Source organism: Alligator sinensis, unplaced genomic scaffold (genome assembly GCF_000455745.1).
Source record: "Alligator sinensis unplaced genomic scaffold, ASM45574v1 scaffold1391_1, whole genome shotgun sequence".
Lineage (NCBI taxonomy): Eukaryota > Metazoa > Chordata > Crocodylia > Alligatoridae > Alligator > Alligator sinensis.
This window is the reverse complement of record NW_005842761.1, coordinates 450,012-477,119: the sequence shown is the minus strand read 5'-3', so window position 1 is coordinate 477,119 and position 27,108 is coordinate 450,012. Positions and strand designations below refer to the sequence as shown.

Genomic DNA, 27,108 nt, shown 5'->3' with positions numbered 1-27,108 from the left:
CATCTTGTTCCTGGGCTGGTACGGAGTGGTCAGCCTGGAGCAGAAGGAGAAACCCCCAGCAGGTGTCAGGAGGGAGGGGACTGGAAAGGGGGAGGGCAGCAGTGGACAATGTGAGATAAATGTATTTCCAAGCAGTCCAGCTCCCCAAATCCGCCTGGGGCTACAGTGAGGGCTGTGAAGCTGTGCAGACCTGCGGGGGATGAAAGTCCCTTGAAGGAAGTGCAGTGTAAAGGAAAGACTCAAGGGAGCCTGTGAGAAGAGAGGTGCCCAGGACGAGGACAAGATGCGAGGGGCCACAGAGGGGGAGGACAGAAATGTCCCTGGCAAGAAGAGACTCAAGGCTCAAAGCCACGAATCTCCCTGCTGTCAGAGCCAGCCCTGCCGAGCCCCTCCCTGGACCCTTGTGAGTGGGTGACAGTCCTGCCCAGGACCACACAGACCTGACTGGGGGCAGCCCCTTATCTCACTCCTGTCTCTTACCATGGCTCCCTCCTCATTATTGTCTCCTGGAACAGGATAATTTGGTGATGGTAATCCTTGATCTCCCCAGCCAGCCACAACTTCCGTGGGATGGAGGAGAGAGCAAAGGCAGCGTCAGGGCAGGGAGTAGCGAGTGGCTGCCTGGGACAAAGTCCCACAGATAAACGGACTGCAGCACATCACCCCTGACACAAAGACATGCACAGGCCTGTCCCCAGAGCACATGTGCATGTACACACATCGGCCACCCCCACAGGCTCACACACACAATCACTGCCAACACCACATGCACATGCATGCACTTGTCACCAGTGCACGCACTGCCCAACAGACACATGTGCGCGCACACACTCATTCCCAGGGCACATGTGCAGATCACAATCCCACCCACATGCTCACATGTGAACAAAACCCACCAGACAGACACATGGCCTCACACACACACTTAACACTCACCCAGATCAACAGCAGGCTCTCAGATGCACAGCAAGTGGGTGGGGGTGCAGGCATGGTCCTACCATCCTCATCATATTTTGGAGCTGATGTAAGACTTCCAGATTTGGTTTCTGCTTAAGTAGGGTGGCCTCCTCTTCTTACAGATCTTTTGCCAGGAGACTATTTTTTTAAAGGTGCTCTTTATACTCATTGCAGCCCCACTCATGCTTAGCAAAAGTGGTGACATCCTGCAAGGGAATACAGTGCAGTGCCCTGAACACAGTGACATGGCAGCTGAATGAAGGGGGTGTCTTCATCTCACTTTGGGGATCCCGAGGTGCTGGGGAGCCCCTGCCATCCTCCACACCATCTGCAGAAGTCCCCTGACTCCCAGGGCCCTGGCAGGCACCTCAGACTCTGTCCTGTGCTGCCCAGAGGGGCTCACGCCAGGCCCTCCTGAATGCAGCCTCGCACAAGGGGAGACCTGGGACACCATTAGATCCTAGGCACTAGTTCAAGGCCACATGCGTCTCCTTCTCCCATCACATGCCTGGGGGCAAAACTGCCAGGCTTCATCCCTGGCCATGCCATTCACTCCCTGGTTGTTCTCACGCAAGTCCTTCCCACAGCCTTGTTTCAGTTTCTCTATCTATAAAACACAGTCAAAGCCACCCAGCAGGGTCAAGTCCTGGGAGGTGCCCAGATGCTGCAATCAGAGGAGTCCTAGCTTGGCCTCTTGGGGCTCCTGGGCAGCCATGGACTCTTCTGTCTTTTGGTGCAAGCATTTCAGGCTATTCAGCCAGCTCAGGGCAAAAGGGAGTGCAGGACAGGGACCACAACCTGCCCAGATAGGAGAGCTAATGGCAACAGATCCACCTCTGCAGGCACCTCACAGCCACTTACCTACTGCCTGCACCTGGGCTCCTGTCCTCCAAACACGTTCTCTGGAGGGATCCAAACCCTGGGGGCTCTGCTTCTTGCCTTGGGCCAGGCAGGTGGTGGCGTGCCGTGTCTAGCCGTGCGGCTTGTCTCCACCTGTTGGAGCTGAACACGACAGCAAATGTTTAGCAGAAGCCATCCTGGGACTGCAAGGGGGGTCACAGGGGCAGAGTTGCTGGGCTAGGGCAGTGGGGGTCTTGGGGTGCAAAGGGGCTTTGGTATTGGGTTGATCTTGACCAGCAATTCTCAATCAGAAAGTGGCGAGATCCTTAGCACTTTTACAGATCACACCTATGTGAGGCACAAAACAAGCCCTGAGATTTCAAATAGGAATCCGTGTGTCAAAGAATGGCTCTATTTTCTCTTGTCAAAATATGAGTGAAAACTATGAGCTGGCATCTTCAAGGGGTATCTTTAGTGTAATGAGGGGGCATATTGTGTGTAAAAAGGTTGAGAGTCACAGATCTGGGTTGAGAAAGGAAGTTACCTGTTTGAAGGCAGGCAGAAAGCAGGAGAGAGATGCACCTTACAGCCTAACTCAGGGTTGCTCAGCCCCTGGCCAAAGGACCACATCCAGCTCATGGATCCAAGTCGGCCACCCTGTGGGGTCTCCATGGATTTGAAAATTTAATGGATGGGAAGTGGTGGCAGCATTAATTGCCATGACTCTCAGAGCCCACAACAATTAATGTTGCCACTGTTCCCCCAGTGATAAATGTTTGGTCTTGTGAGGAGCTCACATAAGGGTGTAAATGAAGTGGCGGTGACAGGGGCACGAGCCCTGGGTGCTGACCCTGGGGCAGGGAGTGGCAAATAGAAGCAGATGCATTGCCACCCCATGGGCTGCTGCACCCCAGATGATCAGGGCTCATTTTAAACGCACCAGATCTGACTTCATGTGCTGCTCCAAACCTGATGCATGGCCCTGGGCTCGGCACTTGGGCCCAGATTCGATGCACGTGCACTGGGTGTGTGGTGTTGGACCCTCCACCCCTTTGCCCCTCTCTGCCCTGCCACCCCTTTGCATGGCTCCTTGCCCAGACCCTCCTTGGAAGTTTGGGGTTTGCAGCCAGATGTGGAGCGGCTGGTCAAGGCTGTGCTCTGCATTAGCCCTTTGGCAGGACTGAGTTGGAGGCTATTGACCTCATCACCTTCAGTGCCCTGCCATCAAGGGGGAGCCGCCAGGGGGCCACTGTACAAGGAGTGTCATCTCCAACAGGAACACAGTTCATTGATTGTCCCCTCTGGGGGACGGGCCCTCCTCACCACCACTGCTAAATAGTAAGGGGGTGGAGTTGGGGAGTGACTGGAGGGGAAGAGGGGAATGGACGGGGGACCTGACACGAAGATCAACCACGCCCAGGAGGGCACCGCAGACCCTGGGCACCCGGTGCCATGGCCTTCCCATTGCCCAGTGGCCTCGTCAATCCCCATGTGGCCCAAACTCCCATTGCCTGGGAGCGCAGGGTGCTCAGCACATTTCTCATGGCTGGAGGCAGATGGAGCCTGGGGGTCTGTGCCGCTCTGGCCCCCGGGCCACAGTAGGGATGCTCAGAGCAGCAGCCGTCCCCTCCCCTCCCAGCGGCACTGGTGTGGGGCAGGCATGTGACTCGCCAGAGCCATGGGCTGAGCGTCCCTGCCACACTTGCAAGGCTGGCTTCACCTGCAGGCTCGATCTCTTCCCTTCTCCCCGAGTGGGCGGGACCCCAGGACCCGCCACACAGCCCGCCCTGCCCCTGCCCCTGCCCCGAGTGAACAGGATGCCTCCAGTCCTGTGATGTGTTTGGTAGCGCTGCTGGTCTGAGACAAAAAAATATGCAAAACTCTAGGACTCTTGGTTCAGAGATGATACCTTTCATTAGACCAACCAAGAAATAGCAAAACAAAAAAAATGATCTTTTTCTGCAAGCTTTTGAGCACAACAGGCACCTTTGGGACAGGAGCAGGGGCAGATTAACGCACAGACCCGTGGGACGCAGGCCAGATAGGGCCCCCTAGGGTGCCAGGGGAAGCACAGCCCATGCAGGCAGGGCTGCAGACATCCGGGGCCAGCAGCGCATGCCTCCTCCTCTCTGGCCGGGGCAGGGCCAGGGGTGGATGTGAGGCTTCTTGTGGGCAGAGGCAGCTTCCCCAGGTGGTCTGCAGCCAGGAGGCCCCATGGGCAGCTCCGCTCCCTGCTGTTTGCAGGTGGCCACTGGCTCCAGCGCTGTTAAAACAGGACGGGGCGGGACAGTCCCACCCCATCAAGCTTGGCAAAGGGGTGGGTGGGCAGGTGGGGGTGGCATGGAGCCTGTGCCTCCCCCACAGGCCGGCCCTGGCCCCAGCCCCAGCCTGCAGAGCTGGGGGACTGCAGCACTGGCTGTATGACACGCACCACGCAGAGGAGAGGTGCTGGACCAGGCCATGGCAGGGGCCACCTTCATCTCGGAGATGCTTGTGCCCCTGGCTAGCAGGTGGGCCCAGCCACAGCCCCCTGGCAGGGGTAGAGCAAACCTCCCCTCACTTCCAATTTTCTGTTTTCCCGGGACCCCAATAAATCTTAATCTGCCACTATTGGGCTGGAGAGGAAGGGGCTAAGCTGGCTTCGGGGTGAAGAAGGGAAGGAACGCCCTAGCCCCGCAGCCCTTGCTCAGAAAAGGCACGGGAGAGGGGTCAGGTGAGGGGCTGGAGCCACACAGAAGGGACGGACGGCATTCTTGCTCTTCCATCTGCTGGGAGGAGGAGTCCTCGAGAAACAACTGCGACCCCAAGTGGCCACTGCTTTTTCCTTTGGGCTCCAGGATGCTTCTGGGAGACTGGGCGGAAAGATTTCCATGTGCCAGGCCAGGGCCCTTTTCCATTGAGTGGAACCGAGTGAGGATGCAAAGTGGGTGCTGCCATGTGCCTGCTGCCCGCCTGAAGCCTTGGTGGTGTGAACAGGCCCAGGAGACCCAGCTGTACCTTGCTGTTTTGGGGAAGGGAAAACGTTCTGTGAATAATATGCTCTGGGAAAGCCCTGGCCCTTGTGACACATCCGTCTCCCCCCATGGCTCTCACAGCTCTTCCTGAAGCAGCTCCACCCAAAGGGGAGGCTCCAGGTGGCTTCCCAGTGTTGCCCGAGTCCAAGACTGGGCCCACCCTGCTTAGCTCTTTTGGGTTCCTCTGACTTCTCCAAGAACGCGTGGCCCAGACAAGCTTGGGTGTTTCAGGCACTCAGAAGAGCACGGAGAGGAAGTCTCTCCACATCTTCCCCTGCTCCTCTCAAGAAGCTGCAGCTAGAGAAGGGGGTAGGGGGGGAAGAAGAGGGGGTTTCAGGACAAAACCTTCCTGGAGACACTCCCATGTTCTTGTACTCAGTAAAGATACTTCAGTGTTGCTCTTCCAGCCCCTATTTCCCATCTTCCCCCTGGAATAGAGAGATGTCCCATCAGAAGTGAGGGGAGTTAAATCAGGTCTCAGGATTGTTCACTGCTGAGTTTTTTCTATTTACTCCCTAGGGCATGGCCCTACAACATGGACTTTGGTTTCCCTTCTCCCTTTTACCTGGATTTTCTTTGCACTGATCCAGGAAAAGCAAACTCTTTGTCTCTTGGCTGCCTGGGAATATTAAGTCTTATTGTAACTTTCTCTGGGGCAATGGAAAGGACTAGGGGCAGCTGACAGGATCTGATTTTTTACCTGAGGATCTTCAAGCCCTGTAATTATTTCCAAGGCCTTTTTGTTTGATCAGTGACCAGCTGGTAGAAGCTTGTTAGTATTAAAATCAGATAAACTACTTCTCAGGTTCATTCAGTGCCAAGTCTTTCCTCTTCATTCCTGTGGTTATAGCGGTTGCAATTCAGAACACCCCCCCAGAAGTCATACAGGGTTTTCAAGAGTGAGCCGAGAAGAAGGGGCAAAGAGCTCCTCTCTCTCATTGCAGGGATGCTGAAGACAAACAGCCCAGACCCTGGGTGTTTGGATTCCACCTCTTCATCCCACCATCTTTGCTGGCCCTTGCCAAGCGAGGAACATCTGGGTTTCAATGTACTGATTGCGCCCAAGCATTTAGGACTCAGAAGAGTGAGGCAGAGCTCAAGGATGAAGACAACACATTGTATACCCCTCCTGCCTCCCCCCACCCCTAAAAAAATGCTAACATAGAGACAGATTTGGAAGAGGTGAGAACAACAGCTATCTTTTGATTAGTAAACCCATTCCCTCCCCGTCCATGTTTCTGCACACAGGCTGAGAATGGTTGTGGTCCAAGACATTGGTAGCGGACACCTTGCATTATGCAGAAAGCATGATCAGCCAATTCTTCTCTTCTGTGGAGAACCTGCCTTTCGAATTGGTTACATGGTTTGATGCCTGTGCCAAGAAGCAGAGTGCATTTCTAGGACATCCATTATGATTGAGACAGACAAGTCTGTTTTCCATACCTTGGCATCTGGGGTGCCTTACTTGTAGCATTTAGGCCTCACTTTTCAACATGGGAAAATTACTCCCTGTTCAGGTTGGAAATGGAAACATTTGACTTTCTCCAAGTACATGGCACTTGGTCCCCAATGGAAGACTTTTTCCTCTCCGTAACAGCACATTTCTCTTACAGTCTGTGCTTGGAAGAAGCATGGAGATGTTGGTGCAGGGAAATCTGGTAGGAGTGGAGTGCTGCGCTCCTCAGCTCAGCTTCTTCTGCTCCTCCCAGGTGCTGGGAACTGGGGGGGAAGGACTGTGGGAATGGGTGAGACTTTCATCAAACAGATAGCTGAAGTTTTCCATTTACAGGCCCTGGTTCTCATGGGGGACGCCAATCCCCCTGACAGTACAGCAGCACACAGGCAATCCAGGAAGGTTTTGGAGAGTGCTGGGGATATCTTCCTGCTGCAAGTGTTGAAAACACCTAGTTGGTACTGGGAGCTGAGCTCTTCTTGACCTGCTGCTCACAAACAGGGAAAAAACGGTGGGGAATGCAATAGTGGGTGTAGCAATTTGGGCAGCAGCCACTACAAGATGAATGAGTTCATAATCCTGAGGAAAGGAAGGAAAAAGAGCAGCAGAGTAACAGAAAAACAGGCTTTGACTCACTCCAGGAATTGATGGGCAGGATCCTGTGGGAGGCCAGTCTGAGAGGGAGAGGAGTCCATGAGAGCTGGTTGTATTGTAAATAAACCTTACTGACGTGCAGGAACAAGCCATCCTGATGCACAGGAAGATTAGCCAATATAGCAGATCAGCTTGGCTTAGCAGGGAACTCTTATGTGAGCTTAAACACAAAAAGGAAGCATACAAGAAGTGGAAACCTGGGAGAAACAGCTAGGGAGGAGTCTAAGAGTACTGCTGGGGCATGCAGGGATGAAGTCAGGAAGGCCAAAGCACTCTGGAGTTGCAGCTAGCAAGAGATGTGAAAGGTAACAAGAAGGGTTTCTACAAGCATGTCAGCAACAAGAGGAGAGTCAGGGAAAGTCTGGGTTCCTTACTGGGTTTATTTAGTCTGGGGAAGAGAAGACAGAGGGGATTTAATAGCAGCCTTCAACTACCTGAAGGGTGGTTTCAAAGAGGATGGAGCTGGACTATTCTCTGTGGTGGCAGATGACAGAACAAGGAACAACAGTCTCAAATTGCAGCAAGGGAAGTTTAGGTTAGATATTAGGAAAAACTCCCAGGGAGGGTAGTAAAACACTGGAACAGGTTACCTAGAGGTGGTGGAATCTGCATCCTTGGAGACTTTTCAGACCTGGGTAGACGAAGCCTTGGCTGGGGATAGTCCTTCTTTGAGCAGGGAGTTGGATTAGATGACCCATTGATGTCCCTTCCAATGCTAATTTTCTGTTTCTCTCTCCACTAAGAAGTGGCCCAACACACTTCAAAAGCTTGCTTGACTGTGTGCACTGCTGTGTTAGCCCTCACAGATTATGCAGTGATTAAATGTCCCACATAAGCACCAAACCCTATTTGGCTGCTTCAGTTAATTGTCAGAACACCTCCCATCCTCTCTTCCTCCTGGTTTGGTGGTCTATAGTAGACATTACCATTGCCTTTGCTGTTACCCACTTTACCTTAACCCAGAGACTTTCTTCTATGCTTCAGAGCAATCACAAATATACAAAGGTAACATTCCTCCTTTTCTACACTCCTGCCTGCTCCTTCCTGAAGGAGTTAATACTGATCTGACCAACCTCAGGTATTTTAATTACATCGTAATTCCACATGTATACTAGGACTTCCAGTTTTCTCCAATTCTCACATTTATATATAAACACTTCAGGCAAAATTGCCCTGCTACTGCTTTCCCCTCTTACAACCTTGTGAGGACTCCCCCTATTGCCTTCTTGGCCACCTCGCTCTTTACTTAGTCTTCATCCCCTCGCTGAGCCCAATTTAAAGCCTAGGTTAGTATGCTTAGATGTGCAGCCACAGCTTTGGACAGAGACAGAAAGGAGGCAGCAGTGGTAGGGACACTGGCATCACAATGCAGAAGTGTAACTGGGCAGTTCTGAACCCTTGCCAGCAGTGGTGGCAGCAACTGCAGTCAGATGGCCTGTGGTAGTGCTGTGGTCAGGAAAGCAGCAACCAGGACTGCTTTTGTGCACTCTGCATTATGGCCTGGGGCTGGTGCTCCAGTGGCTCCCATCTTAGCTACACCACTGTCACTGTCTCCCAGCCATTACAATGAGCCTTCTTCCAGGTCCTCTTCAGAGAGCTTCTTTGCATCCCTTGACAGTCTTGATGGATTCAACCAGCTTACACAAGTAGGCTGCTGAAACATGAAGGGGAAACTCCCCCTGCAAAGCTTTCTGCTCTCTGGCTCCGGGCATTGCTCATTCTTTCAAAGTTTCCACTCTACATTTTTTCACGGCCAATTTACACCCCTTATTCAACATAATCCTTTAGTTAAAAAAATCTACTTTCTGTATCAAGAGAAACAGATCCTACCCTCCTCAGCCTTTGTTTTGCCAGGTGCAGCAAACGGACCTCTCAAGTGATAGAAGCTCTGCACTCTCCCACATCGACAGGGTGCCCCTTCTCTGAACCTGCTCCATTTGAATTCATGTTTCTTCAATGCAGGTGACTATACCGTACACAAGACTCCAGTTACAGTCACGCCAGTGCCTGGTGCAAGAGCATTAACATTTCCCTATCTCTTCTAGAAATACCTCTCCAGATATATCCAAGTAGCACACGTGCTTTTTTCCATGGCTGACTCTTACTCCTGAGGGACTTTGGACTGCTAATCAGAGGACACCCAGGTCATCCTCCTCTCCTATTACGGTTCCCATCTAATAACAGGTATTCTTAGCCACACACACGTGACTTCGTATTCTGTACCACTATATTTCAACTTGTTACTCCAATGCTTGAGGTCACCCAGACCTTCTGCTGCGATACCCCAAACTGCCTCCATACAGACACTGTCTCCTAAATGTTACTTCACTGGCAATCTGTCAGCATACTCCGACCTTTTGTGCCAAGTGCATTTAAATCATCATCTCTCTCAGTGCTTCTCTGTACAAGAAACACAAAGTGTGTGAATTAAACCTTCTGTAAATCACACCAGTAACTGTCTAGATGAGCACTCATTTTTAATACATTTCCCCTTCCTTACTTCAGACTGCTCTCCACAGCTTAACCAAATTAAAAATAATCCTCCACTTTGTGGGACTTTTGCCAAAGTAACTGGATAGGGCTTGTAGACACACAGACCCTTATTCTTTTAGGACACTACAAGCCAGCTGTTCAGGTTTTCTCAGCCTGTGCATTAAGTAGCATGGGTAGAGCAGACTCAGCTGACACTGTTGTGCTGTCTCTAGCAAATCCTCTCCCATCCCCCTCTTGGGTCTGCAATGCTAGATGGTAACAGATAACTGCAGCTGCCAGCTAAGACAGCTGTAATCCCCAGGCTCACCTCATAGTGCATCATGGTTGTGAAGCATCAAGGCTCAAATCTGTTGAGAGCACAGATTTGTTACCCTCACAGCCACTGCCCAAGTGGAGGCAACTCTGCTTTGCTCTAATCAGGAGTCTCAAGAGCAGGCTAGAATAACAAGCATCTGTAGCCCAAGCATTCCTGGACCGCACGGAACTGGGAGCAAATAAAGACAGCACTTCTAGAGTTCTCTGGGGCGTAAACTTTACTTTAAATAAAATACACAGCACAGCCGCTCACTCACACACAGTCACTGGGCTGCCTCAAACCATCAGTTTTCATCACAGCCACAGTACACCAACACATCAGGCCACAGCGGCGGCAGCAGCAGCAACAGCCCCCCATGAGGGGCACCCGTCACAGAGAGGAGGCAGCCCTGACTTCCAGGACAGCGTGGGTGGCAGTGCCCAGGAAACTCCCAGCCCAGTTGACACCCTGCTGTCCCCCTCCCTGCAGCCCACTAGTGCAAATGGAGTTTCACGCAGCTTGGACAGTACTTGTCTCTTCGCAGGAAGGAGGACTGGAGTAGGAATTGTGACCTTGGGGGGAGATGGGACAGGGTTAGGGAAGGATAAAGGCCGTTTGGCATCAGCTTGCGTCCCGGGGGGGGGTGAAGAACTGCCCCCCAGGGGACCTGCGCCTGCCCACCTCATTGGCAAAGGCGCTTGGCTGAAAGGTCCATAGGTGGCTTTGAGCCCTGGTGCCCTTGAGCACTGCTGAAGGCTGTGATTTTTACGCTGGCTACCTCTGTACTCTCTGCCACAAGGAGAGCAACCTAGGGCACTAAGCACCAATATTCTCAGGGCAGGGGCTGGCCCTCCCAGGTTCCCCAGTACACTGCAATGTACTGAGCAGCTCTGCAAGAAGAGGGTGAATCCTGCACACAGGACTCTTCCCTCTCCCCACCCCAGCAAGGGCCACAGAGGTCCTGGAAAGAGGGCATGAGTCCCCAGGGTGGGCCAGGGAAGGGCAAGGTCTACAGGCCACCGCTGTATGTCAAGGTCACTGCTACTGGACCCCCTTTCCCTGTGAACAGAGCATGCACCTTGTTCAGGGGCTAAAGCAGGGCAGCAGGTAAGAGGGCAGATATCAGTTCATCCCTTGTCCTACAGCTTGGAGCCTGGGTGTATCCCCATGGGGATACACCTGCTCAGGACTTGCCCCTCCCTGTTCCCCACATTGATCAGATGTAGTGTATCTGGCAGCAGCATATTTCAGCCCACCAATGCCCTCCCCCCTTCCCCCACAGAGCCAAGACATGCCCAGCAAGGCTGGTGACACCACAGAGCCACAAGGAGCGTGCGTAAAAACTAGCAGTGCTGGTACTGTCTGCTCTGGACACACAGTAGTGCAGGGAGACTGCAGCTCCTAGCCTGCCACGCTCCCAGACCCAGGTGGCCACAGCCTGCAGGTGACTCAGCTGCAATAAAAGGACACGCAGGCTCTAACCAAAGCCCTGCCGTGGAGGACCCAGAGGATGTGGTAAGATGGAGCTAACAGCCTCCAGGACACAGCTCAGGCAGGGCCAGCAGTGGACCCTGGGAGGTAAAGTCTCTGGAGACCGTGGCTTAACATGGTAGGGAGGCTGCAGAGCACTAGCTCCTATGTCCTATGGCCTCTCCAGAGCCAGCCGCAATGACCCCTTCCCGCCTGGACCCCACGTCCCTTCCATCCAGGCAACCTGAGGGGAAGGAACAGGGTGAGGCAGCAGGGCAGGGGGGTTAGAGACTGATGCTGCGGTGGTGCTTGAATTGGCTGTGCCCGGCCCGGCGCTGCTCCCGCTCCTCCATCTCATCACTGTTGAGGCTGGTGGCATCAGACAGGCCAAGCAGGTGCTCTACTGAGTCGAACTTCTGCAGGTCAGAAGCGATGGTCTGCAGGCTGAGCACCGAGAGCGTGTCTGCAGCGGGGCACTCGGCCCCCAGCCGGGCACCCCCTTCTGCCCCCAAATAGAGAGGGCTGGCCTCAGCTCCCACCGGCGAGGCACGGCGCACAACAAGGCGCTGCAGGCGCCGGGCGTGGATCTGCTCACTGATCTGCTCCAGATTGCGCAGCGCCACCGAGTAGCGCATCTTGGCATGGGAGACTTGCTGCTCCAGCCCTGTCACCTTGGCCTTGTGTTCCTGAGGGGAGATGAATGGGTGTGAGGCTCCTCCTTCTGCCCCTCAGACCTTTCCCAGCAACGCGCATCCCTTCAGCTTTGTCACCAGGGCTGCAAGCTCCTCAGGGAGCAGATGAGGACATGACAGGTCATCACCATGCACCACAGTCCCCAGGGAGCTGGGGACAGTTCCCTTCCCCATCGCCCTCCTCCCCACTTGTCCCCCAATCTTCTGTCCCAGCCCCATCACCTCAGGCTTGGCCTCCTGAGGTCAACAAGGCAACCATCCACTCCCAAAAGGATATGGAGACTCTCTGCCCCTGCCCTATGCACTCAGTACAGCCTGCTGCATGCCAAACCTCTTCCTCCTGTCCCCCACCTACTACAAGGGTAGGCCATTACTCAGCTTCCTGCACTCTCTCTCACCACTGGCTTAGGTCCCAGCAATGGGAATCCTTGCCGTTCTCCCATAGGGAGGAGCCCTGTAGAGGCAGACTGTTACATTCACCACCTCAAGGGACCACAGGCACTGAGGGGAGGACCCTCACTCCCTCCCCAGGTCTCTGTCAGCAGAGGCGCTATCAGCAGTGGGTAGGTGCATGTCTCACCTCCAGGATCTGGTTGAACTGGGCCTTGAGCTCAAAGTAGGGCTTGCTCTTGACAATGAGACGCTTGAGGGATTTCTGCAGGGCCTGCACCTTGGCCTCAGCCTGCTGACATAGCTGGGTAACGCGCTGGTGCTCCCGCTCGCTGCGCAGCCGCTCCTCCTCTGCCTCATTCACCTGCAGGAATCACACAGCTCAGTGGGGTACATCCATGACCAGCCCCATCTTGCATACACAAGAAACCACCACATCCTGTTCCCTCCCCTTTTTCTCCCCCATCCCTCCCTATGCACTAGGCACCCAGGTGTTCACTATGCACAGATTGCGCAGCTTCAATTCCCCATCCTTACCTTGGGCAATTGGTACAGCTCCCCTCCTTGCAGCCCTACCCCCTACCCTATTGGGCAGCATGCTCACTTGGGACAATGCCTCCCGGAGTTGCCTGCTCTCAAGCTTCCATCACACAGGTAGATAAAGCTCTGTACCTGGGATAGCATGGCCTCTACCGCCCAGCTCCCATCTAACAGCAGTCTGTTTTCATGAGACTGGTACAGCCCCCTCAGATATTCTATTCTATCAGCAGCACAGTCCCCCTTAGTATGAGCCCTTCAACTCCCGGGTTGCTGGTGGTAGGTTCTCCTGCTACTGTGGCACAGTATCCTAGGCCCCACCCCTAATGGCTGATATTGCAGGGGGGGGGTTGGGAAGCCCCCCCCCCCCGCCCCCCCCCCCCCCCCAAACACTGGTTTCACTTCCTGGCCCCACACCCTTGTTCTCACCTTGCAGGTGGCATGGTTGAGCATCTCCTGCCAGGTGGGGTCCAGCCGGTTCTTGTCTGCCATGACGCCCTGTTCAGCCACAAAGACCATCTCGCGGGCAGCGTTGTGCATGCTGACTGCCCGCTCATACCGCAGTGCTGCCTTCTGCGTCTCCTGCTGGGCCTGCACAATGGGGACAGGAGCATCACACACAAGGGAAGAGTGCACAACCAAGGGAGAAATCCCAGGAGCCCCAACTTCAACTCTGACAGGTGGCGCACAGCCCTGGGGAAGGCAGCTTGGCCAAGCCTGGAAGTAACAAGAGGCAGAGCATGGGATGGTGCAGTCATACCTCCTTGGCCAGGCGACGTGCCTCATAGTAGGGCCGCGCTTTCTCGATGCAGTTACCCAGCTGTGAGCCCTGTGCATTCAGCTTCCTGGCAGATTCAGAGAGGATCCTACGGTATGTGGTTCTAGCATCCTGCAGCAGAGAAGATAGGAAAGGCTGGGTCGACAACTGGCTTCAAGGACATGGGATCCCCTCCCAAATCTGGCACCTTCTCCCTGAGGCATCGCATGCCTGAGCAGTGTCTTGGGGCTAGCACCAATCTCAAGGAGAAAGCACCTTTCAGAGATGTCTGCATCCACAGTAGAAATCACCAAGCCCTCCTGCACAAGGGGAGCATCCACACCAGTGTCTGGCTGTACCAGAGCATTTCCCTTAGAGGTCTCCCACCACAGCTCAACTCTGCTTAGCTTCAAAAACATGCAGCAGGAAAGTGCAGACAGCTCCAGAAGCTGCTCCAAATGTCACCCAGTCATGACTAAGGACTGGTACCTAAGGCAGCAGAAAGGAAGGGAGCCTAAGGGCCGGACAGGACTCTGGGAAGGAGGGGCAAGGAGATGATCAGCTTGGCAGGCTGCAGAGGTGCTGGGGACAGAGGGCTAGGAGGTGGCAGGAAGACTCAGAACTCACTCACATCCAACTGCAGCTCCACACGGTTGATTTCCTCATTGGCCTGGTTGAGGTGTTCCAGCTCCTCCTGCAGAAGGGAAGGCAGGGCTCTGGGACCTGCATCTGGACACATGTAGCCCTGCCTCAACCAGCCCCCAGCTCCTATCACACCTCCCACCCTCCAGCCTGGGGTGGGTGGGGAGGAGCCTTCACTGAATGGCTTCCACCTCCTGAAGTGAGCTGGTGCCATGTCCCTGTTGTCAGAGCACCTGATGGGGGCTCAGGAGTCCCAGGTTCTATTCCCAGCACTAGGAGCCGTTCCCTCCATCTCTAGGGACTTCAGCCTCCCTGTCTGCAGAACAGAGACTGATGCTCCTTTTGTAAAGCACTCTGCTTCTGGCTGATATGAACCACGGTAAGAACCGGGCTCTGACATCACAGGCATCCTAATGTCACCCCCCACCCCTCAGCCTAGTGCTTGTCAACACAGGGGCATTCAGGAATGTCGATCCAAATTCAGCTAACAGAGTGCATTTAAGCCTGACAGGTTAAACTGCATTAAACTCCCGTGTCAACAAACTTCAGCATGAAAATAGCTGACTTGGGAAGCAAATTAAACTAAACTGAACCAAGGCCACTAACTCTGAATGAGAGCACACACCCATTTCAATGCCATTTAACCATGCTGCCCTTACTTTAGTTGAATTTACTTCTAAGGTAAACCCACTTAAAAATTAAGTCACAGCAACTTTCCAGGGCACAAGCGTGCAGGGAACAGACCATATCTAAGCCAAAGTTTGTGTTGCGCACAGACTGCTGGTGGAGCCCAGCGAGCTGTGCCCTGCCATAGGAGGGAGGGTGCTGGCCCCTACCCCGAATGTCTTTTAGGGATTTTGCTTTAAATGGTTATAGCACAGGAATGCATAAGCAATACAGGGAGTCAAGAGCAAGAGCCAAACCCTCTCTGCTGGGGTAGAGCGCATCTCACTGGGCTAGTCAGCTTCCTTTTGGCATCCCTTCTCTTCCCCACTTCCTGGCTAATCAGTAAAGTATCTTCAACAGGTAGGGTGTAGGGGGCCTTTGGGCATGCTCAGCCCACGGAGAGTTTGCTAGAGCTCTTTGCTGGGGAGTGGGAGATGTGGCTTCAAACATCCTTTGGGTGAGGAAGTCCGAACTCAAGCCTCCCATTCCCTGCCCTGCCTGCTAGGTTGCTGAACTAAAAGGTAGGCAAACCTGATTCCTCCTCCTCACCCCTTGTCAGACAGGGTGGATTAGGATCATATCTGTGTGGGTGGTGGCTCTCAGGTGAATACATGGCATGATAGATGAACATGACTAGCCATTAAACCACCCTTTGGAGGCCAAGTAGACAGATTAGGATGCAGCCCTAAGCATTCATACAGCAGCTATCAGGCCACAAATTCACTGCCTGACTCCCTTGCCCTGCCCAGCCTATGGCTATCCTGATTTGGCAGGGGAGGGTGAGCTAAAAATTGAACTCAGTGTGGTGTGTGCTGTATCTACAATGGCTTTGCCCAAGCTGGACTTTTAGGAGGAACAAATTTGATCAAGCAGCATAAAAGTATCAAACCCAAGAGCTCACTTGATGGACTCAAGTTAAGCTCCCACCTTTTCATGTTTAAAGCCTTTATACAGATGAAACATACAGCGGTGGTTCAGAGGTTCAGGTACCAGCCAGAGATCCAGGTGTCACAGGCTCAAACCTCTGCTACACTGAGATTGTGGGCAAAGTCATAGATCTCAACCCTCCAGAGTTTTAGGCAATTAACTTCCACTGGGACCTTGGTTGCTCTCAGCCTAAGTTCCCGCCTATAAAATGGGGACCACCGCACCCCACACCTCAGAAGGTGGTTGAATGGATAAATGCAGTACCGAGAGAGGTGCTCCGATACCAGGTAAACAGAGGATGCGTCAGTACCAGAGGTAGGTGCTGTTGTGCAGAATCAAGGTAATTCTTATACAAATTCCCTTCCGTTGCCTCCATCTGTCTCTGGGACCTGCTTCTTTCCACTGAGCTGGGAAAGCCACCACCACATAGTCAGCAGGCACTAGGGACACCAGATTTTAAATGCCTTCCCAAAACCACCTACAACACAGTCCCAGTTACAGCCTTCTGCCATGGGTAATGCACAGCTCACAAACACATCCTCCAGTGGACATGCATGACCAGGCCCTGGCAAAAGGCTGCCAAGCCAGCTGCCGCACCCCACATCCCCCTCCCCCCAACCAACACCAGGGATGGACTCTGCTCACCAGAGCTTATACGGCACGAGGTAAAGGGCCAGACTCTGGAGCTGTGTTTGAGACACAGGGAGAAGTGAGTAACGCACCCTCAAGCCAGCATATTACAAAGACCCGTGACTGCTACTGCCTACAAGACAGAGACTCAGCCAGGCCGTCACTTATGTTCAACCCACCTGTATTCTGGGGTCCAGCTCTTCTTCCTCCTCTTCCCCACCTCTCTGAGGTGTCTTGGCACTTTCCCCACGGCAGACGTCTTCAGGGATAGGTGTCCCCGGCTTCTGACCCTCCTCTGCAGATGTCCGTAGCTGCCCGGGAGGCGTTTGTCGTCCATCCCTCTCGTTCATACCAAGAACCAGCCGCTGGTCTGAATCCTCCATGCCAGGAGTGCCATGCCTTTCTTCCCCCTCCATAGTATCAGGTTTTCCTCTCCAGGCAGGCCAGGGTGCAGCCTTCACAGGGACACAGGCATCCTACCAGGCGGTCCATCTATCACGAGCCCAAGGGCAGAGCTATGCACCTGGACCCACAGTGCTGGATCAGGCAGATGGACGAGCCATGGGCAGGTAGGAGACTGAAGCCTGCTCTGGGTTAAAGCTGGAGCTCAGGGTGTAAGGGGGACATTCAAGGACGAAACCGTGAGATGCAAGTCAAGGACTGACCACAGCCACAACGAGGCTGGAGGTCAGGCTGCAGGGTGCCCAGGCAGCACTCGCGCTTCAACTCTCAGCCCAGCGGAGCGCGGCGGTCCCTCGCGGCGGGCTGGGGGCCCTGTGCTCTGAAGGCCCCAAAGAGAGAGCAACGGGCAGGAGCTGGCAGAGGCCCCTGGGCGCCGCTCCTGCCCCACGAGGCGCTGTGGGGGCTTCACGGGCAGAGGCGGGTCTGGGGCGTGGAGAGACCCAGGGGCTGGCTGGAAACACCGACGCAGGGGACGGGGCTGGGGAAAAAACCAAAAAAACCAAACGGCAGAACATGTTCCGGGTGCAGTGGCCTGCCCCAGACACCAACCACCTGCATGGGGACAGGGATGGGGCCCCTGTCCCCATCGCAGCCCCTGTCCCCAATGCCCTGGCACCAGTGCACCCACGCTGCCTCCCTTCCCTGCACCTCCCTGCCCCCCTCCCTTATGCTGCCCCCTCCCCCACCAGCCCCGGGCCCGGCTCCCCCGCGCCAGCGCCAGCGCCAGCCCCAGCCCCTCCGGCCCCCCGGAACCGGAAACCGGCTTTGACCCCGCCTCAAAGCTGCCGTACAACATGGCGGCTCCTATGCGCACCCCACCGTCGTCCTGCCCGTAGACAGCCTTTGGGAAACAGCGCGGGGACGAGCGTAGAAGATTTAATAACAACACCCCGCACCGGTCTCGCTCCTAAACGGGGTCGGTGAATGGTGAGGCAGGAGGAGAGGGAGCGGCATCTGGGCGCCGCCATCTTGAGTTGCGGAGAGGACGGAACATCCGGGGACCCGAGGCTCCCCGGGGGTTTCCTCCTCCGCTGCTCCCACCGTAACGCAAGATGGCGGCGCCCTCGGCTCCAGCCCAGATGGCCGCTTCCACAAGGGCTTTTGTACGGAACACGGAAGAGCTGGTCGACGGCACCAACGTGACGCGCACCCACCGCCTCTTGGACTGGTCCAGATCTCCCTGGCGCGGGGGGAAGATAGTAACTGGGAGAAACTATAATATTTTCAAAATTGATTCTAGCTAAAAAAATAAAAAACCACAACAGGCATAATTTCCTCAAATTCCATTTTATTTAAACCCTGTTTTTATTTTGAGACGTTTCTCCCCCTCCACATCCATTGACAACAGTTGCCATGGAGTTGATGGTGGCCACATGGTCACTATGGCGATACTGGGTACCCCCCAAAGCTTTGCCAAGCATCCCCCCTCCCCCCCCACTGAAATCACAAGATTGACTTAAAAATCATGAGATTTGGTTAAAAATCAGGAATTTTTGCACATGTATAAACATAGCAACAGAGCGGGGCCTTCCTGCTCTCCTCGGGGTTGATATAACGCCCTCACAGGGGTCGAGCAGAGTCAACAGCCCTCTCCAGGCTGATCTCGACCCCCCGGGGCAGCTGCTCACACGAGGGTGCCACCTCCCCGATTCCCGTGACTGTGGGAAGAGCTCAGCGGTTGAAAAGAAAAAGGAAAAAAATGACCATGCCTCATAACTGCTAAAAAATATGACCTCTCTCCCACCACCATAATGGACAGCCCAAATGTCATAAGCATCTCTTTCTCTCTGGGCAGGCGCTGGCGTTTCTATTTCACCGGGAGTTTCAGGGTTTGTGGAACGCAGCATGACGCTTGACAATTATTTTCAAGCCAGTTTGGCAGAAAACACTTGAAACGGCCCACCAGATGAGACTTTCATGTTCAACGATCACCTTTTTGTCTGAGGAAATTGAAACGTGTCAGTCCTATATTGCCATTTAACCCAACATTTTGTTTTGAGTCTTGTTCTTGTTCTTGTTGTCCCTATCTTATATTCTTCTGACAAAATGGATGACCTTTTGTTTAAAAAAATCTGTTAAATTATTTGGCTTTTTTTTCCCATTGACCCATGTCCATGAAACATTTTGAGTTAGGTGAAATGGCACTGGAAGAATGTGCTCAAAATGTTTCCAAGGCAGGCTTCCTGTTAGATTTGTCCAGTGAGTGCTGAAATGGGGCCCTGGTCTCAGGTCACCCCTATAATTACTCTCATTAAAGTAATAAACTCTTGTTTAAAATGTCATAATTTAAGGCAGGCACATGATTTCTCTGGGGCCTGACTTACAGTGTTGGAAGAGCTGGGGTTGGCAGTAGTGGTGCCACGTTTTCAAGCTTTTCTCTGCAACCAGGAGTCTTTGAGGTGTTATTGTAAGCACTTTGGGGACAGAAACCATATTGTTCTGTATTTGTATAGCCCAGCAGGGTCCTCCTATCATGGGTGGGGATCACACCCCACAATACGAATACCAGTGATGTATGATAGACATTTACTATTATCTTTAAATGAAGCATATTCCCATAATCCTATGAATTCAGAAGGCTGAGCTTTAAGGAAAACACCAGATATATTGCAAGACTTCTGAGAGCTTCAAAGGTAAGCAGTGGAGTACAAGTGGCCTGGTTTTCTGAGGCCCTTAGCTCCCATTGCTTTGAGCAGGAGCAGGGACCACTTGGTGCTGAACAGACCTCACACTTGGGTGCCTAAATAGAATATATCAAATCTGAAGCAACAGGACCTAAGAGTGCATCTAATGTGTCCATGCTGCTTTGGCTGTGCCAGGGCTGCAGAGCATGGAAGGAACAACTGAGCTGAATGTTAAGTTGGACAGACTGGGCAGAAGACTCCAGACTACTGAACGACCAGTGAGGTATTCTTGTCCCGCGTGCAGAAGAATGGGAAGATTTTCTCCTTGAAAGAAGTATTGAAGGTAAAGAAATGGGACATGTTCTCTGCATTAAAAAATGCCACCTGCCCTTTTGTATAATCCAGGTAAATGCCAACCCTGCAGAATTTTCCAGTGTACAGAAGGACTGCAGGGGCAGTGAGACCCCAGTATTTACCTTGCATCCTCTCTATGGCCCAGACCCCAAGGTCTGGTGTTAATTGGAGATATTCTTTCTGCTTCACAGACCCTCTGGCCACCCCTACAACTCAGTAGCTGCCCTTCTCCACCCCTACACCCACCTCCCAGTAATGTTTCCCAGATGAGAACCCTATGGAACCCAAGGCACAGGGAGTGTCATCAAATCTCTCCCCATTTTCAGGCCAGTCCTGCTTCTGGTTTCCAAAAATCACACTTTTCCGGTCCTTGGAGAGTCTGAGTTTAGGGCTGGCTGTTTCAGGATCCAGAGTCACCTTCACTGAAGGGAGGGAAAGAAAGATTTCATAGATTTCATAGACATCAGGGCTGGAAGGGACCTTGGAAGATCATCGAGTCCAGCCCCCTGCCCAAAGGGCAGGAAGTCAGCTGGGGTCATAGGATCTCAGCAAGATAAGCATCCAGTTTGCTCTTGAAGGTGTTCAATGTAGGCACTTGAACCACCTCCGGTGGCAGGCTGGTCCAGACCTTGGGGGCTCGGACAGTAAAGAAGTTCTTCCTTATGTCCAGCCTGAAACGGTCTTGTCGTAGTTTATGACCATTCGACCTAGTCGTCATCTCTTGGGGCGCTCTGGTGAACAAACGTTCCCCCAGATACTGGTGGTCACCCCTGATAAACTTGTAGGTGGCCATCAGATCACCCCTGAGCCTGCGCTTTTCCATGCTAAAGAGCCCCAGGGCTCTCAGCCTGTCATCGTAGGGTCTGCTTCCCTGACCTCTGATCATGCGCGTGGCTCTTCTCTGGACTCTCTCAAGCTTCTCCACATCCTTTTCGAATTGTGGAGCCCAAAACTGGACTCAAAAGAGAATGTGATTGGATCAATGGATGGATGGATGGATGGACAGATAGAAGGATGGAGCGTGTTCCCGGAAAGAAGCCTGACTTAGGAAAAAAAATGTAAGAGCAGAAGCGGCAGCGGAGCCGTGTGCCGCTCGGGATGGGACGAGCCCAGCCAGAGCAGCAGGGGCTCAGCTGCATTTTCCCCTGCCTGCACTGGTCAGTCCTGAGCAGCACACGGCTCTGCCGCCACTTCTGCTGGCTGGCGCCGACCTGGCTGGCATCCTCCCGTCTTCAGCAGCACGTGGGAAGCCAGCACATGGGGGCCTTGGCAGGCAGGGTCCTGGCATGACCTCTGCGAGGTGAGGCGACAGGAACCGGTGTCTGGCGGACCCCGTGCTCCGGACTTACAGCGCTGAGGCCACCAGGGCTGCGTGCACGGGCGGCTGGGCACCATGGTGAGTGGGGCCGTGCAGGCGGGCGGATGAGGGGCTACGGTGCAGTGGCCGCTTCACTCCAGCCCCCATCAGGCAGCACCGGCTTGTGGGGCTGCGCTGCTTAGGGGATGGAGATGTGGAGCTATTTATTTCTCCCCTTCAGTCTCTGGGGCAGTAGCTGTCTGGGTGCAGAATGGGTCCCTCCTGCCCCTGCCTACTAGCAGCTACCATGAACCTTGCAGTAACAGGCAGGGGCAGTATGGCTAAAAATGCAGTATGGCTACACAGGCAGGGTCTCTCTGGCTCAGGACAGAGGGTGTTTGAATATGGCTCGCCGGCCCACTGGGTGATAAAAAGTTCATGATCCAGCCCCACATTCAAAAAGGTTGGACACCCCTGTCCTAGGAGAACCTGGCAAGGCATTAGGGGTCATTCTGGGCACCCACATTAATACATGTTTCGAGTACCAGGTGGTGATAAAATTTACTAGTGCTATTCTCAGGTGTAGGAACAGGGGAACAGCAAGTTGTCAAAAAAGTCAACAACATTATTCAAGTACTAGAGAAAATGATTGATTCTGATGTTGTTAACATATGAAAAAACACCAAGCGGTGACTGGATTACTGTATGTAAGTACCTTCATGGGGGTAAAATACTGGTCACTAAGTGACTCTTTCCAATGGCTGGAAGCTGATGAATTTGAAACTCACCAGTTTTTAACAATGTAGGTAATTAGGCACTGAAAAAAAAACAAAGCAGGGAAATGGTGAATTCCCCATCTCTTGGTGTGTTCAAATCAAGACTGGACAGAGCACTCAGCCAGGAGGAGGGAGACCAAGATTCAAGTCCCTCTTTTGCTTGAAGGAACTTAAATCCACACCTCCCACCTTCCAGGTGAATGCCCTAATCACCAGAGTAGGCACTATCATGGGGTGGGAGGCTCTCTCCGTCTCTCCTGCTAAAGCCATTCCAATATGCATGGCATGAGCCAATACCCATTGGGCTAGAGGGGGATGAGAATGACTCTATAGCCTACACAGGTTAGGACATTTTTCTGTAAGGGGCAGGTTAGGCTCCTGTCCTTGAACCAAGGAATTATTAATATCATAAACTTAAAGCTTCTCTGGAGCAGGGACAGATCTTTCCTTCAAGGCAGGTGTAAAGTGGAACTGCAAGAGCAGAGAAGATTTTCTTTGACTCCAGAATACCCACTACCCTGGTGGATGGCACATTTACCCAAGAGGCAGGAGATGTAGCAGAGAAGAGAACTGGGACTCCCTATGAGTGCTCTAACCATCAGGTCATTGGCATGAAGTGAACCATCACCAACCCTTGCAGCTGTGTTTGGTCTGAGGCTTAGTCTGGTTAGCATGCGTTAGTGATACCTCCACGATTGGGCCTTCTAGCATGCTAGATAGAGGAGCCCCAGGAAGGTGGAGGGGTTACCCAAGTGCTGAGCTGCTTAGCACTGACAGGGCTTATAAAGTTCTGTGCAGACCCAGAAGTAAGTATCTGGGTACCCTTAAGGTTAAGTAGTAGCTGAGCACCATTTTAAAGATATACATTTTGGACATAGGTGTCTGAAGGGGCAGGTAAATGTGTAAATCCTTGTGCAGATGTTAGCTCAGACAATGGGCTGACTCATGACCTAGCTATTGGCTACATTCAGCCTGTTGTCACTTGAAGATGTCTCCACACAGGATGTGGAGCTGGGTTTGGCTGGTAGGTTGATCAGGTCAACTACCTTTTGCATTTTCCCAATACAAGGGGTGCTCAGCACATCCTTCAGGTCATGTTTCAGGGAATCCAGATGCTTCTTGAAATTCTCCTGAGACAGAGGGCAGGCGGTCAGTGAACAGAGCAGTTCTACTGAGCATCAGAGACAGAGTGAGTCTCTGTGGTCCTCAGCTGGAGGCATTCATTATTCAACAGGGACTGGTTAAACTATTCATCTCCCCCATCCCTCTGTCTCCTAGCCAATTCAGCTGTACAGTCCTAGTGTTGGATATCTCCAGCCCCCAAGACCTCACTGCCGGGGTGTTTTCCTTCTTCTTTAGCCTAAAGTGATTCCTCAAAGGAAGGCTGAGCCTAGACTGGGTTTTAAGAGAATGGGGTTCGGTTCCAACAGACCTTCTGGGTGATCTTCAGGCTGGGTTTTTGCTACAGCCCAGCTCCCCATTGGCACCATATTGCTGGCCAGATTTTCAGAAAGGCTTCCACCATATGAAGCCCTACAGCGGGGGGGACTTGCATAAGCTTGATGGCCATGCTTTTCAATGTGGGCTATTAGGAGATAATCAAGCCAGGCTTCCTGGCTTTGTTCTCCACACTGCCAAATCAATAGCAGTTGACAGAGGGACCCACAGAGGGGTCCTAGAGGGGTCTGACTGTGCTCTGAGCTCACGCCCACCACGGCCACTCTGCCTGTAGAATGAAAAAAAATAGTTATGATGCCAGCAGGCTAGAAGCTGCTGCAATGCTGGGATCGGGATGGCACCATTTGCTGTGAAGGGCAAATGAAAGCACTCCTGGCCACACAAGTTTGGAGGCAAAGTGGTTGTTGAGTCTTTGCAGGGACCAGGGGCTGATTATGGGATGACGGGGACCCTGGCAAACAAGCCCCCCTTGAAGAGCCAAGGGCAGCACAGCCCAGGTGAGCACGCTTATGTGGGGTGGACATGGTGGTCTGTGCAGGTTAGCTTCTAGAGGACTGATTCTTGTCGGGATGGGCTGCTATACCTGATGTCTGCAAATACACTCTGCATACCAGTGCCAGCCAATTGCAGGTATTCTCTCTCTCTCTCCTATCTGCAAATTGAAGTGACATTGGGTAGACAGAGGGGCTCACAAAATGTAATTCAATGAATTACCATGTACACATGATGGATCAATGGCTACATTGTATTAATTTGAGTCAATACAGACTAAAATACATTGGGATGCGATTTATTTTGTACTACACCATCTCATTTAATTTGCAAAAAACCCCCCAAACCCGTATGTGTAAAGTGTGACACTGTTAAACAGCAAGAAAGTGTCCTCTGTCATTTCTTTCATCTTTCCTTGTTATAAACCAATTCCCTTAGTCTCCAGGGTTAATAGGAACAGCAGACCATGAGGTGCAAACCCAGGATCTCTCTTCCTCGGAAACTCCAGTCAAAGGCAAGTTCGAAGTGCAATGCTGTTTGTCACCAATGGGTGCATCTACACAAGACGTTGACTGTGCAGTAGCCAAGTACTACTACACAGTAGTGTCTCATGGCAAAACCCATGCCAGTACAAAAAAGGCATTCACAAACACTAACTAGAGTTACTGTGAATTACTTATACAAGTGCTAAATAAATGTGCAGTAACCACTGCGCAGTAGCGCCTCATGTAGATGTGCCCAATAGAACAGCTATCCACTGATGCACCAGTAATCCAGATAATATCCTTTAACATGGCATCATACCTCCCTACACACACAGTGCTATCCCTGCTATGCCACATGATTATTTACATCTAGATTTATACTCTGACCTATTCAAAAAGGTCAGAGAAGCTTACAATAACAGATAAATGGCAATAGACTCCCCAAATGACACCCTAAAGCTTGAGAACTCCCCCATCCTTTCTCCCCCTAACTACTACTTACCTGACTAATATCTATAAAAGCAAACCCTCCAGCCAATCTCAACCATGTTTCTAAACCAGCATTTACAATCAATTACATGAAACCTCTTCCTCATATCCCCCCCTAGCCACCCACGCCTACTTCCCTGCCTCCTCCCTTTGGGAGATCCTTTCCAAGCCTGTACCCCTCCACTCCTACAGAGTGGATGTGGCTGCTCCCCAAAAATGCATAACTCCACCCCATCATGCCTATGATAAGAAGGACTCCTGCAGAATCTTTCAAAGAAAGGTTACAAAAACAAACCAGAAAACATGCATGGTTTTAATTATATATCTTTCTGTAGGGAAGTCTGAACAACCCCACACCCCAGAAACACCTCCACCCCAGACCTGGGAGGACTCACTGGAGGCTGGGGAACCAGGTCCTGGGCCTAGTAAGTCTCCCAGCAAGGGAGCCAGCACAGGTGTGGGGAGTGAGAGAGGGTTAGCCATGTGAGCCCAGAGTGGGAAGGATAAAAGATGTTGAAAGCAACCTCAAAAGGCTGCACCTGGCCAGGGAGGAGGCTGCCTGTAGCTTGGGGTTAAGTAGCTACCAGAAGAGCCAACAGCAGGGCTTTCTTCTGTTTGCTTGCTTGCACAAATCTCCTGGCTCTGCAAAGCCTCTGAAAAATAAGAGGCAACCATAAGGCGAAGCCTGGGAGAACTGCTGGAATACAGCTAAATGCTAGCTTATCTATTTTCTTGTGGTTTCTCAGTTGGTCTAATAAAAGGTATCATTTTGGAACTAAGAGATCTAGTTTTTTATACTGGTTATTTACCTGACACCTAGAAGATATTGAATTTTAGCTGACTTTTGAAATGAAGTCTTCATATTTTCCCAAGGAGGAAGCAACTCTGACCATCTGAAACCTAAGATCTTGCTCCCACCTTTTGTTTCAAGGTAATTTGCGTCATCACAGATCCTCACAGGAGGTGAGAGGCTCCATACCAGCTATGAACTGTCTGCCCAGAGGTGTCTTCCATCTATTGACTACTCTGTGAAATCCTATGAAATATGAACTTTCATTTCTACCCAGGAGAACTTTTACAATCTCTTCTCCAGTCCCTGATGAAGGGTGTTTGTGCCCAAAAGTTTGCAATTAAAGATTTTTTTTTTCAAGAATCTTATTTGTCGAATAAAAGCTATATCATCTCTGCTATGAGCCCTGATGGCTTTTTCCTCTAGACTAATATGGCTACAACTTGAATACCTGAGCTTATTTGTTTATACTTTTAGCTTCTCTCATTCCTTGGAGTCTAAGACCATCAAAGACTCCTTATTCCTGAAGAAGGGTAACTGTACCTGAAAGCTTGCCTAAAACTTTTTTCCAGATACTTAGCTGGCCTAATAAAAGATGTCATTTAAAGAAACTTGCCATCTTATTTGTTTAACTTCTTTTGTTTGTTTTACATTGCTAACAAGCCGGGAGTTGGCCTCTGGGTATTATTTACTAACTGGATGCAGCAGAGGCAAGGGCCTCAAACAGTGGGTCCTTGGCCAAAGCCAGCAGCAGAAGTAAAATTTGTCAACTCAACCAGCTTGACCAAACATACCCTGCTGTGATCTGTCCAGAATCTGCCCATAGCAGCTTACACTTTTGCACATGCCCATTTTACCATCTGATCTCCATTCTATACTCCTCAATCTGTCTGATCTCCCTATTAGTCCCTTATGCCTTCTGGCTGATCTCCACATTATGCCCCACAATCTATCTGTCTGCTCTCCATATAAACCCTGCTGGCCAGTTAGGTCTGCAGACACACACCAATCCATTGATAGCTTTGTACAACCTGTGCATAAGTTGTAACATAAGCTCAGGGCAACTGACTCAGAAAACCAAAGCAGCATCTCCTAGTCCTACCCTCTGCATAGAACCATGGGCAATTTAGGAAATAGCTTGAGTGTTATGAAATCAGATAGGTATGAATTGCACCAGATACCTAAGCCTTGGCTGCTTACACCATTGCTCCCTCTACTCCAGGTGAGGCCAGGGTCGGAGAATGAGGCAACCTAAGTCAGGTTCCACCTCGAGCACCAGGACTGCATGAATCCAGCCCTCTTCTGTAGCATTTGACCTCTTCAATAATTTGTTGCTACCATGCTAAACAAGTGTTCCAGGCTCGGGTGACTGCAAAACTACTGCAGGAAGCCCAAAACAAGTCCAGAACAGCATCACCCAAGAGCCACAGAGAAGACCATGGAGGACTTGCTTCCCTCTGCATT

General features: G+C 52.1%; 1 protein-coding gene and 1 long non-coding RNA gene across 10 annotated transcripts; both read right to left on the bottom strand.

Moving 5' to 3' along the window:
* Positions 1-921: 921 nt before the first annotated feature.
* Positions 922-9,028, bottom strand: LOC112552093. Its single transcript, XR_003096450.1, has 3 exons — positions 8,749-9,028; positions 1,819-1,959; positions 922-1,163 (listed from the first exon to the last, which is right to left on the bottom strand). It is a non-coding gene; the product is annotated as an uncharacterized LOC112552093 (long non-coding RNA).
* Positions 9,029-9,926: 898 nt separating this feature from the next.
* On the bottom strand, positions 9,927-17,957 carry SH3BP5L (SH3 binding domain protein 5 like). Of its 9 annotated transcripts, none has more exons than XM_025216699.1 (9): positions 17,776-17,957; positions 16,597-17,357; positions 16,433-16,473; positions 16,098-16,194; positions 14,184-14,246; positions 13,556-13,684; positions 13,225-13,386; positions 12,449-12,622; positions 9,927-11,862 (listed from the first exon to the last, which is right to left on the bottom strand). In XM_025216699.1, exons 2-9 carry the CDS (start codon positions 16,831-16,833, stop codon positions 11,461-11,463), a joined length of 1,305 nt encoding a protein of 434 aa, XP_025072484.1. In that variant the 5' UTR covers positions 16,834-17,357; positions 17,776-17,957; the 3' UTR covers positions 9,927-11,460. The 9 variants fall into 9 exon arrangements, with proteins under 9 accessions (XP_025072484.1, XP_025072482.1, XP_025072483.1 ...); XM_025216697.1 differs by having other exon boundaries at positions 17,694-17,817; XM_025216698.1 differs by lacking the exon at positions 17,776-17,957 and adding an exon at positions 17,699-17,734.
* Positions 17,958-27,108: the final 9,151 nt, after the last annotated feature.

Excerpts from the sequence above, each read along its gene's own strand:
- SH3BP5L (XM_025216699.1), bottom strand. The coding sequence starts at position 16,833 with ATGGAGGGGGAAGAAAGGCATGGCACTCCTGGCATGGAGGATTCAGAC. Across the intron at positions 16,195-16,432 it reads CTCGTGCCGTATAAGCTCTG|CTCAGTGGAAAGAAGCAGGT; the intron begins GTGAGCAGAGTC and ends TGGCTTTCCCAG. Across the intron at positions 14,247-16,097 it reads CACAACAGCACCTACCTCTG|GAGGAGCTGGAACACCTCAA; the intron begins GTACTGACGCAT and ends TCCCTTCTGCAG.